The sequence below is a fragment of the Helianthus annuus genome, chromosome 1 (genome assembly GCF_002127325.2).
Source record: "Helianthus annuus cultivar XRQ/B chromosome 1, HanXRQr2.0-SUNRISE, whole genome shotgun sequence".
Lineage (NCBI taxonomy): Eukaryota > Viridiplantae > Streptophyta > Magnoliopsida > Asterales > Asteraceae > Helianthus > Helianthus annuus.
Genome location: NC_035433.2, coordinates 134930232 through 134941940, shown reverse-complemented (window position 1 = coordinate 134941940; position 11709 = coordinate 134930232). Strand labels below are relative to the sequence as shown.

Here is an 11709-nt window from a genome sequence, read left to right as displayed (position 1 = left end):
TGATTGCATTCCTGTGTTCATGCCCAAATGTTGTTGTATGATATTATACATGATTTACATTATATTGTGTCACTCTGATAACTTTCTTGGTATTGCTGACATCTTATTTCTATATTCTTTGTCTTGGTGTGTTGGTATGCTGTTCATTTTGAAGCCGAGTGTCTATCTGGAAGCAGCATCTCTATCCCTAGGGATAGAGGTAAGGTCTGTCTATATCCCACCCTCCCCAGACCCTATAAGTAGCTTTGCTATTTGTGGGATTTACTGGGTATGGTTGTTACTGTTTTACTAGACAATCTTAGAATTTGAAATTTTTTAGTAGATGTTAATTTATAGTTTCGGTAAGACCAATATATATATATACTGAGATTTTAAAAAAGTTATTACCTTATTATTTTATTGATTTAGTGCCAATTTTGTATTGGTCCTAAATTAAGACTGGACAAATTATTAATTTTATCAAAGTTATTAATTTATAAATGTTTTATTGTAATTTAAAACCCAAATAATATTTATAGACTAGTATTATTTTTAAATCCATTAATTTATTTACTTTTGATCCATTTAAACCCATATTTCATCTAACCCAACAAACTTTATGTAACCCAAAAATTCTTTTTAACACAATTACCTTCATATTATTGAGGTATTTTTTTTATAAGTTTATTTTATAGGGACCTATTTTTTCTTGTCACAGTGTGCCCCTTAAAGCCCTAAAAGATAGATTTTTTTTTTTTTTATGTATAAGTTTAGTTTATAGGGACCTATTTTTTCTTGTCACAGTGTGCCCCTTAAAGCCCTAAGAGATAGAAAGATAGCGGGTAGGCAGTTATGTAACCGTCATAAGCATGGGCGTAGCATAGTGGGGGCCCGGGGGGGGGGGTTGCGCCCGACCACTCGAACTTTTCGCTCAGTAGTGTCCGGTATGTAATTTTCGTATAAATTTTTTTAGGTATATATGTTTTTGACCCCCCGATTTTATAATTTTTTAGATATAATTTTATGTCCGGTGATTTCGACCCCCCAATAAGAAATCTCAAGCTTTGCCATTGGTTATAAATGTCCACCACGTTTTTTGTCTCTACAAATAAATCATAAATGTAATATATACAAGTGCTTTATGTGATTTTTACGGTTCTCAACATAATATTTATTAGTATTAAAAATAAAAAATGCATGTGAGAGATATATTGTTAAAATGACGACACCATTACTCATATATGAATTTTATAATGAAAATGACAACACTGTTCCTCATGGTTGAAATATATAATTAAAATTAAAATTAAAATGACGACACACTTTTTCTTTCGAAAAACATAAATATAAATAAAAACATTTCTCCAATAAAACATATGAAAAAAATGAAAACTCCATTTAGATTTTATATAAAAAGTTGGAATAACAATTGTATATTTTCATATATAATCAATTTTAAATAAATAAATTTATTTGTGAAACATTAGAAGGTCAAAGAAGAAAATAATAAGTTTCAAATATAATATGATTAATCACAACTTGTTTGGTCTTGGACGTATCTTCTTGCTCTGAAACCAGAGCAGTTCCAACCTTTTTGGAGACCCAAGATGAAATGAAATTTTGGGTCTTTCTTCCTTCTTTGATTATCTTAAACGACACACCTTTATCGATATTTGAAACCGAACAAAATCTAACACAACTATAACAAATAGTGGTTTGCTTGTACAAGGAATTAAACATATCTAAAACAATAAGTTTACACTAATATTAATAGTTAGCACATTAATTTCCTTTTAAGTTTTAAGTAGGGGCCCTATTTTCTTAGAGGGTTTAGACCCAACACTAGGTTATCTATACTATAGGTCCAGCAAATATATAGACCAAATATAATATTCAATAGTTAATATAACCATTTTAAGAGGTTTCACCAACTATTATCATAAGTTTTAAGAAGACAAGTTTAGGGATATCTTATAATTTTTTATTTCTTTTTGTATTTATGGGTATCTTAATATATGTTTAGCAGTATCCCATATACATAAAACAAAGAGAAAATATTTTTTTTTAATCCAATTCAAATCCAGTTTCAAGTTTAAAAAAAACGGTGATAACGTCTTTTTCATATTTACATTTTTATTACATTTAAATTTAAATATAACCATTTTAACATCATTTTGTATTTATTACCTCTTTTACAAATGGTGAAGTCACAAACTCACCATTTACAACACTGTAAGTATAAATACACACACACACACACACACAAAACCAAATCTCATCGTAAACCCTTACGTTCTTCGTCTCAACCGCTCTCTTAATTCTCAGAGATTCTTCTAGTAAATCAATTCATCAGGTATACATACATACATACATACATACACAATCAACAATTTCAGATTAAATTTCTGTATCACATTAGCTCACACAATCATCACCGATTATCTAAACCTGATTTTCGTTCTGTTTTATTTTGTTTTGTTTCATTTTCTGCTATTTCTGGATCAGGTTGTCGATGTTGTGAGAATTCGGTTGATTATAATCGGAAACTGGATTGATAGATGTAAAAATGGATGAAGATATGTATGAGAGATTGAGAAGAAGGATGCTGGAGTTAGCAAATGATTGTCAAACGACGTCGTATGGATCGGTTTCGTCTAGTGGAGTTTGGGAGAAGCATCAGGATGATGTTACCTATAATCAGCTTCAGAAGGTAGTTCAGTTAGATTTGAAGTTGTGTTATTAGATGTAATTGTTTATATTGAATTTCTCTGTAAGTAGATCGAGTTTGTTTATATATCTGTATGATTTTGTTGTCTATTTGAATTGGTACTTATAAGTAGGTTTGTTATGATAGATTAGAGACTGTTTCGGTTCAATTTAAGAGCATCACATATTATAAGACTTACAAGTAAGTAGGATTGTGTGTTTAGTTTTTGAAAGTGTAATGCTAGAAGCAAGCAATCCGTTTTTTTTTTGTGCGATTTCGAGTTGGCAATGCAATGTTAAAAGGATTGAGTTCATATTTTTTGATCCAAAGTCGAATATGATAAACAACAAATGTTAGTTATTAGGTTTTTGTACTTGTAAGTAGGCTTATCATGATTAATTACTAATTAGACAATTTATTGGTTCAATGTTGACTGTTGGTGATATTGGCTTCAATTTAAGAGCATCACATAATTTAAGACTTACAAGTAGGATTGTGTGCGTATTTGGAGGTGTAATGTTAGGTAAACTGTTTTTTTTTTTTTTTTTTTTTTTTTTTTTTTTTTTTTTTGTGCGAATTCAAGTTGGCAATGTAATGTTTAAAGCATTTAGTATAGTTGAATCAAACTAGAATATGATAAGAAATAGATGTTTATTATTAGGTTTTTTGAATTTATTGTAGTTCTGGAGTGAGTTACCACCGCAAGCTAGGCAAGAGCTTCTAAGGATCGACAAACAAACGCTTTTTGAACAAGCGCGTAAGAATATGTACTGCTCCAGATGCAACGGGTTACTACTAGAAGGTTTTATGCAGATTGTCATGTACGGAAAGTCACTGCACCAAGATGGAGTGTGCAGTCAGGGTTCCGGCAATAGACTAGTAACCCCAAAGTCTCATACCGTTGAGGACGTGTGTTTGACGAGTGGCTGCAATGATGACGTTCAAGATCCATCTGTCCATCCGTGGGGAGGTCTAACTACCACTAGAGACGGAGCACTCACCGTGTTGGATTGTTATATTTATTCGAAGTATTTGAAGGGACTACAAAATGTACGTTCCTGGTGCCTGTATTTTCGTTGATCAATTTTTGCAATCTTTTTACCTTATCTTACGTTAAGAAGAAATCAGGTATTTGATAGTGCTAGAGCAAGGGAGCGGGAACGTGAATTACTTTATCCTGATGCATGTAGAGGAGGAGGTCGTGGGTGGATTAGACAGAGGGCCCGGGAAACATGTGCTTTGCATACTGCCAGACTTTCAGTTGACACGTTGGTTGACTTTTGGTCTGCGTTAGGAGAAGAGATGCGTTATTCTCTTCTAAGGATGAAAGAAGAAGATTTTATGGAACGGTTAATGTACAGGTAGGTCTTGGTTTATAAACTTTTTAGTAGTATAATGAGATATAAATAAGTTTTCATTATACAACTATACAAGAATAAGATGTAGTTACGCTTCTTTAGTTCTTTAGACTCCACAAGTTAATTGGAGTCTTAGCTGTCCATTTGCAAGAGATTATACTGTTTTCGTTTTAACCTTTGTCTCTTTATTTCGCAGGTTTGATAGCAAGAGGTTTTGTAGAGATTGTAGGAAGAATGTAATTCGTGAATTTAAGGAACTAAAAGAACTTAAACGCATGACAAGAGAAGCCCGTTGTACAAGCTGGTTTTGTGTAGCTGATACAAGCTTCCAATGTGAGGTATCAACCCGACCCATTTCATGCGTTATCCAACCCAGCCGTTTTCCACCTTTAACCGACATATAGGACTTTCGAACTCTTTATAAAACTGTAACTGAGTTGAGGGAATATTATTCTTTGTAGGTGACTCTTGACACAATCCAGGCTGATTGGCATGAAAACTATGCTGACTCAGCAGGAACATACACACATTACGAATGGGCTGTTGGAACCGGAGCAGGAAAATCTGATATATTAGATTTTGAAAATGTCGGACCAAACACAAGGGTTCAAGTCAACGGTCTAGATCTCGCCGGTTTAAAATCATGTTACATCACTTTAAGGGCATGGAGAACCGACGGACGGTGTAACGAAGTTTCAGTCAAAGCTCACGCATTGAATGGTCAACAATGTGTTCATGGAAGACTTGTAGTCGGTGACGGTTATGTTACAATCACAAGCGGTGAAAGCGTTAGAAGGTTCTTTGAGCATGCAGAAGAGGCTGAGGAAGAAGAGGTAGTTAGTAGTTACCTTTTCTTTTTGTAATTAATCTCTTAGTCGTCTTTTTACTTACATGAATGATGAATCTTATTGATTTGAATCGTTTATCAGGATGATGATTCAATAGACAATGATGGGAATCAATTAGATGGAGCATGCTCCCGTCCCCAAAAACATGCGAAGACTCCAGAACTTGCTCGAGAATGTCTTTTAGATGCCGCAACAGTTATTTTTAAGGAACAGGTATACTAAATATACATCCACTGTTTCTATGCCAATCATGAATAGTTATATAAGCTTTTTATTGATATAGTTTAATTATTTTTATATGGAAGGTTGAAAAGGCTTTCCGAGAAGGGACTGCACGTCAAAATGCACATAGCATGTTTGTATCGCTTGCATTAAAATTACTGGAAGAACGTGTGTTGGTTGCATGCAAGGACATCATTACTTTAGAAAAACAGGTAGACGACCCATTTGTATATTAACTAGTGGGTTACCACCCGCGCTCAGCAGCGGGTTCGAAACATAGATAAAAAATAAGCAAATCGCGAGAGTTAAAGCTGTTTGATGTTTTCGTTAAGGGGCTAAACATGTCATTATTAAAGTTGAGGGGCTAATCTTGTTTATTATTAAAGTTGCGAGAGGGGCTAAACATGTCATTATTAAAGTTGAGGGGCTAAAGTTGCTTATGATTAAAGTTGAGGGGCTCATCTTGTTTTTATTAAAGTTGCGAGAGGGGCTAAACATGTCATTATTAAAGTTGAGGGGCTAAAGTTGCTTATGATTAAAGCTGAGGGAGGGGCTAAACATGTCATTATTAAAGTTGAGGGGCTAAAGTTGCATATGATTAAAGTTGAGGGGCTTAGGTTGTTTAATGTAGTTAAGGGGCTAAACATGTCATTATTAAAATTTAGCGGCTAAAGTTGAGGGGCTAAAGCTGTATTAGTTAACGAGCTAAACATGTCATTACCAAATCTGAGGGGCTAAATATGTCATTATTAAAGTTGAGGGGCTAAATTTGGTTAAGGCCAAAGTTGATTGATGTGACGAAATAGCATATTTATAGTATATATAACATAATGAATCGGTTTTCGGATCGTTTTCTTAAACTTCCATTTATTCTCAGTGTAAACTACTAGAAGAAGAAGAGAAGGAGAAACGAGACGACGAAGAACGAAAAGAACGCAGAAGGATAAAAGAAAAAGAAAAAAAACTCCGTAGGAAAGAGAGATTACGGATCAAGGAAACAGAGAAAGAGAAAACATGTGGTCAACTTAGTCAAACTTCAACAGTTCCCGATAGTACAGAGGAATTAACAAGCGTTAATGATGAGCCGAACGTCAATGACAGCCCACATTGTGAAGAACAAGAAGATGGTGTATCATCCGTATGCGCATCAGATGATTGTACACAAGAAGACCAAATTTCAGATTATGATAAAAGTTCAAATGGTGAATTGTTTGTTGATGTTCAATCAAAACACGACCGTAGGAGACTGAAGTCATGGAAAGATAATCACATTGATCAACCCGTAAAGTGCTCTGATAGACGGCGGTTTGAAAACGGGTCAAAAAATAAGCCTGTAAGGTCAAACGGGTCAAGGTACAATGAAAGATTACATTGTTGTCATCACAGAACAAGTGGCAGGTACGATCAGCCCGCTTGCCATTGTTACCAACCCAACGATTACCGGCCCAAATTAGGCAAGCCGGAACCCGATATGGATGTCTCAAAACCGTATTTTCGTGGAAACAAGTTTAATAATAATGCCGAATATGTTCGGGAAAGACCTAAAACCAAAACTATCACCGGCAACAACGATTACACAAAGAAAGTGTGGGAACCGAGAACTAATTTAGTTTCTGGTGATGTCGTTGAGCCCGTTAAGCTTATTAGTTCGCCGAAGGGGACCCATTCAAGCCCTACCAATAATGAAGATAGTGATTTGAAGGAATCAAAAAGTAGTGTTCACATAGAACCCGAACCCAAAAGTGGGACCGCTGATTCTTCTACTAGCGGCAGCATCTCTAACTCCGATGGCTGCTCATCATGTCTTAGTGAAGGAGACGGCAGGCTCCAACCATTGGGTCCACCGCTACTTAGCCATGGTCAACTGCCAGTGTGCCAACCGGTTCCACCGGTCAACAATGTTCAAAATGGGAATTTTGTGAAATCGGGTTCTGAAAAGCGAAACGGGAATTCTGATAAAACGCGAAAGGGTAATACGGGGTTTTCTCTTTTTCATTTCGGTGGTCCGGTTGATGTTTCGAACGGTTTTAAGGCGGGTTCTGTAATAGAAGAGATTGATGTGAATGTTTGTTTGAAAACATTGGCAGTGGGAGATAGTTGTGGTATGGAAGAATACAAGTTGTTTGCAGCAAGCAAAGGGATACAGTTTTCCTTCTTTTGAAAACAGTTTGAGGTTAATCAATTGTTTTATATTTGGTATGAAATAATTTTGAGAAACAAATTTAGCATGTTTCTTGTTATGGTATAGAGAGTATGAGGCGTTTGATAGGGAAATCAATATCATCCAGTTTTACTACAAATCCACTCCATTAATTAATTAATTGTTTGTTTAAATTTTAACATTTCTTGGGTTCTTAATTTGGAGATTGGAGATTGTTTATATTCCATGTTTTGGTTTTTAGATTTTCATAACGTATCGGTTTCGTTTCAGTTATAATTAGACCTGGCAAACAAGCCCATCCATTCTATTTTGTGTTAATATGGGTATTTTAAATTTTAAGATGGGTTAAGATGAGTCAAACAAAATTAGTCACTAGGTTAGGATGGGTTATGAAGTGTTGGATAAAAAAAAAAAGAGTAGGTTAGGATAAGTATGAGATAAAACCCAAGCGGGTCAGGATGAGTATAAGATAAAATCACTAAACTGATTACTACTCGTAGATATTTCCCGTGGTACTCTCCCGTCGTTCTTCTTTCTTCATAAGAATTTTTATGATTTTTTAGAATTTTTTTGATTTTTTTTAGAATTTTTTGATTTTTTTGATTTTTTTATTTTGATGATTTTTTTTTTGCTTTTTTAGAATTTTTTTGATTTTTTAGATCTTTTTTGATATTTTAGATTTTTTATGATTTTTTATGGTTTTTTAGAGTTTTTGTGATTTCTTAGATTTTTTTTCGATTTTTTAGAATTTTTATGGTTTTTTAGAACTTTTGTGATCTTTTTCGATTTTTTTTATTTTTTTGGATTTTTAGAATATTTGGTATTTTTTTATAATTTTTATGATTTTTTATAATTTTTTTAATTTTTAGAAATTTTTTGATTTTTTTATTTTTTAGAATTTTTTTGATTTTTTAGAATTGTTTGGATTTTTTAGAATTTTTTTTGATTTTTTAGATTTTTTTATAATTTTTTTGATTCTTTAGAATTTTTTGGAATTTTAGAATTTTTATGACTTTTTAGAATTTTTTGATTTTTTGAATTTTTTTTTGATTTTTTAGATTTTTTTTATTTTTTTTGAGTTTTTTGGATTTTTTATAACTTTTATGATTTTTTATAATTCTTTTGATTTTTTAGAATTTTTTATTTTTTAGAATTTTTTTATTTTTTTAGAATTTTTTTATTTTTTTAGAATTTTTAGAATTTTTTTGATTTTTTAGAACCCATCCTAACCCAAACCCATCTTGACTATTACCCATCCAACCTTTTTTTTTTAAATACTCATCCTGACTTATACCCATCCTAACCCAAACCCATGTTAACCCATTACCCAAACCCATCTAATTTGCCCACTTTGCCACCACTATAAAAACCTATAGAGTTATTTATGTTTTTTTCCATGTGATTTCAACGAAAATCTAGGTTTTATTACGGTTTCAATCTCTATGGTTTTCATTTATGCCATTTCACTTAGACTTATATCATCAAAACTTTTTTGTTAACGTTTTTTATTATTTGGCCAACGTACTTTTTTATTATGAACCCAGGACCTAATAGTCTTTGCGCCTTATCTCAACCTAAGACGCCACTAGGCTATAATGCAATAAGCTAGGACGTAAATTATTGGTTTGGTTTCCACTCACAGAACTTTTGATTAAAGGACCCTTGTAAAAAAAGGTTTTGGGCTTTATATAAGAACAAAAAGTGTTGCTTTTAGGCCCAATAGTATATAACAACTCGCTAGCCGTGGCTAAAAAAAACATATTTATGTTTTCATTCATGTGGTTTAGTGCCAAAAGTATATTGCAAGTCGCTAGCAGTGGCTAAAAAACCTATAGAATTATTTATGTTTTTGTCCATGTGATTTCAACGAAAATCTAGGTTTTATTACGGTTTCAATCTCTATGGTTTTCATTATTTCACTTAATGAGACTTATATCATCAAAACTTTTTTGTTAAGTTTTTCTATTATTTGGCCAAAGTACCTTTATTATTATTATTAATAAAGGAAATAAATAAATTGAATATACACACATATATATACCTCTTCTATGTGATCGTCCATAGCTCTCTTTTGTAATACCTCCATAGCTGGAAATTGAGACAATGTGTGAAGCATGGCAGAATAATACAATTGTAGAACCAACATTCTATATATCTTTCTTGAACCTTTGGATCTTAATATCAGATGTTATGTATATGTTGAAAAACACTTTGAGAGAATATTATTTAAAATGAGTAAATTGCCATTTTAGTCCCTGAGTTTTTGTTCAAATTGCCATTTTAGTCCAAATAGTTTTTTTTTCCTCTGGGTCCCTGACTTTTCCTTTTTGTTGCCATTTTGATCACATTGCCTAATTTAGTCTAAAAACCAGGTTATAAGCAGGGTTATTTTTGACATTAAATTATTATGAGGTTTATAAATTATGTTGTTAACTACCCCTGGCTATCACTACACAACAGTATGCCAAAAATACCCCTAGTTATAACCAGATTTTTAGACTGAGTTAGGCAATGTGATCAAAATGACAAGAAAATGGAAAAATCAGGGACCCAGAGAAGAAAAAAAACTATTTGAACTAAAATGACAATTTGGACCAAACCTTGAGGACTAAAATGACAATTTACTCTTTAAAATTTTATATTTTCAAAGGTCAAGTCAAATTTTAAATTTTATATCAGGTTTGTTAATCTCACGGCCAGACCGTGTGCATCGACCTTGATTGGTCTGTAACACTACTCACTCAAATATTTTTATTTGTTCTGATATTTCAAAAATTTATTTAAAAGAGTTTTGATCAGATATAACATGTAAATGAAAAAATGTCACTGGACCAAGACCAGTGAATAGTAGCACTTGCAAAATATGTAAGTTATCATTCCTTGCAAACCAATGATTTAAAATCCGGTTTTTATATCGTACTGGATCTGACTCAGACATGGTTTAACCGGGTGCATCAGACGGTTTAACCAGTTCAACAGGTACAACCGTCCAGTTTGAACCGGTTTTTAAACATTGCTTGCAACAAGGAAATAACCAACGTTTGTTTTATATACTCAAATTGTTTGTCACTACTACATTTGTATAAACTAAAAGCATAAGACTCATGTATAAATTTGGATTGCTTCCTTTTGGGGAAGATTCCTTCCAACAACCAAGTGTGTGCATTTATAAGTTGTACATGTTGCTTAAACACGGCGCAATATGCGTGTGTGGTTAAACGTTTTTACGTCGTCTATTTTTTCCCGTTTGACACGCTTGGGTCCTATATCGACTTTTTATTTTTTTATATGTTTTAAGTTTTGGTTTAATTTCTTCGTATTAACACACTGCAACTTTAGTGTTAGTGGTCGCTGGTAGTAGTGTGGCATTGGTGTTCGCTCCCGCCGCAACGCGGTGTTGCTTAATACTAGTTACTAGTTATATATCATGATATATCTTATTTTGTTAGTTTTTTTTTTCTTTTTCCATCCAAGTGCTTTAACGATGATATGTTGAAGGTCAAACTCAAATAACCGACTACACTACAGATATGTTGATGGAAAACTCGATCGACCGGAGGATCAAGTGGTTCCGCCATTAAGGATGAATCATGACACTATCAACCAATTTATCACAACAGAAACTTAATATCTAATAACAAAGACAAGTTTTAATATCTAATAATGAAGAAAAGCTTTATAATATTCACCGTCACAAAGCCAGATGATATTATAACAGTTGATAACTTCAAAAATATAGATATTTACACATTCATACTATCGATAACAAAGAAAAGTTAAAAAAAAAAACGTACTTCACCACATAATATCTGACTACGGCCGGTGAAAGGCAGAAACGTAGTCAGATCTACCATGCATCACCGATCACTTGCGAGCGAGGACCGGACAATCATAAATATGGTGATCGGTTAGCTTAATTCCGGTGTCCGTCGTAAAACTACACTCGATACAAGTGTAAGAGGGTGGTGAAAACTCGACTTTGGTGGATTTTTTTTCTCCGTGTTGCTCTTGCTGGAAGAAGCATTCTTGTCATCGTTTTTCAAAGCTTCTTTCTTTTTGCCCTTAGCCTTCTTGTTTTTGCCCATTAGGGGAGTGTGGTGGTCACTAGTGATAGAATTCCATCACTCACAAGCATCCAATCAAGTTCCGCCATGTCATGAACCACTATTCTATCACTCACAAGCCTTTTTAGTGGCGGTGGTCATCACTAGTGATGGAATTCCATCACTCAACCATTTTTTTGTTTTTATAAAGTTTATAAAAAAATCTCACATGAGCCGGACGTAATACAGCGCCCAAATGGGACAAGAAACGGCGCACCATGAGAGAGACTGAGATTGAGAGGAGTCACATACATAAGTGTGGGGTACTTGTGGGCTCCATGCCAGAGCCAATAAGAAATACATGTGAGATGGGTTGTTACACTAAAGAGAA

The 11709-nt window shown here is 33.5% G+C and overlaps 1 protein-coding gene across 2 annotated transcripts; it reads left to right on the top strand.

The window, feature by feature from the left end:
* Nucleotides 1-2200: 2200 nt before the first annotated feature.
* LOC118480327 lies at nucleotides 2201-7414 on the top strand. Of its 2 annotated transcripts, XM_035975133.1 has the most exons (10): nucleotides 2201-2332; nucleotides 2485-2689; nucleotides 3368-3736; nucleotides 3815-4047; nucleotides 4241-4382; nucleotides 4506-4877; nucleotides 4974-5105; nucleotides 5198-5326; nucleotides 5992-6265; nucleotides 6299-7414. In XM_035975133.1, exons 2-10 carry the CDS (start codon nucleotides 2546-2548, stop codon nucleotides 7273-7275), a joined length of 2772 nt encoding a protein of 923 aa, XP_035831026.1. In that variant the 5' UTR covers nucleotides 2201-2332; nucleotides 2485-2545; the 3' UTR covers nucleotides 7276-7414. The 2 variants fall into 2 exon arrangements, with proteins under 2 accessions (XP_035831026.1, XP_035831024.1); XM_035975131.1 differs by having other exon boundaries at nucleotides 5992-7414.
* Nucleotides 7415-11709: the final 4295 nt, after the last annotated feature.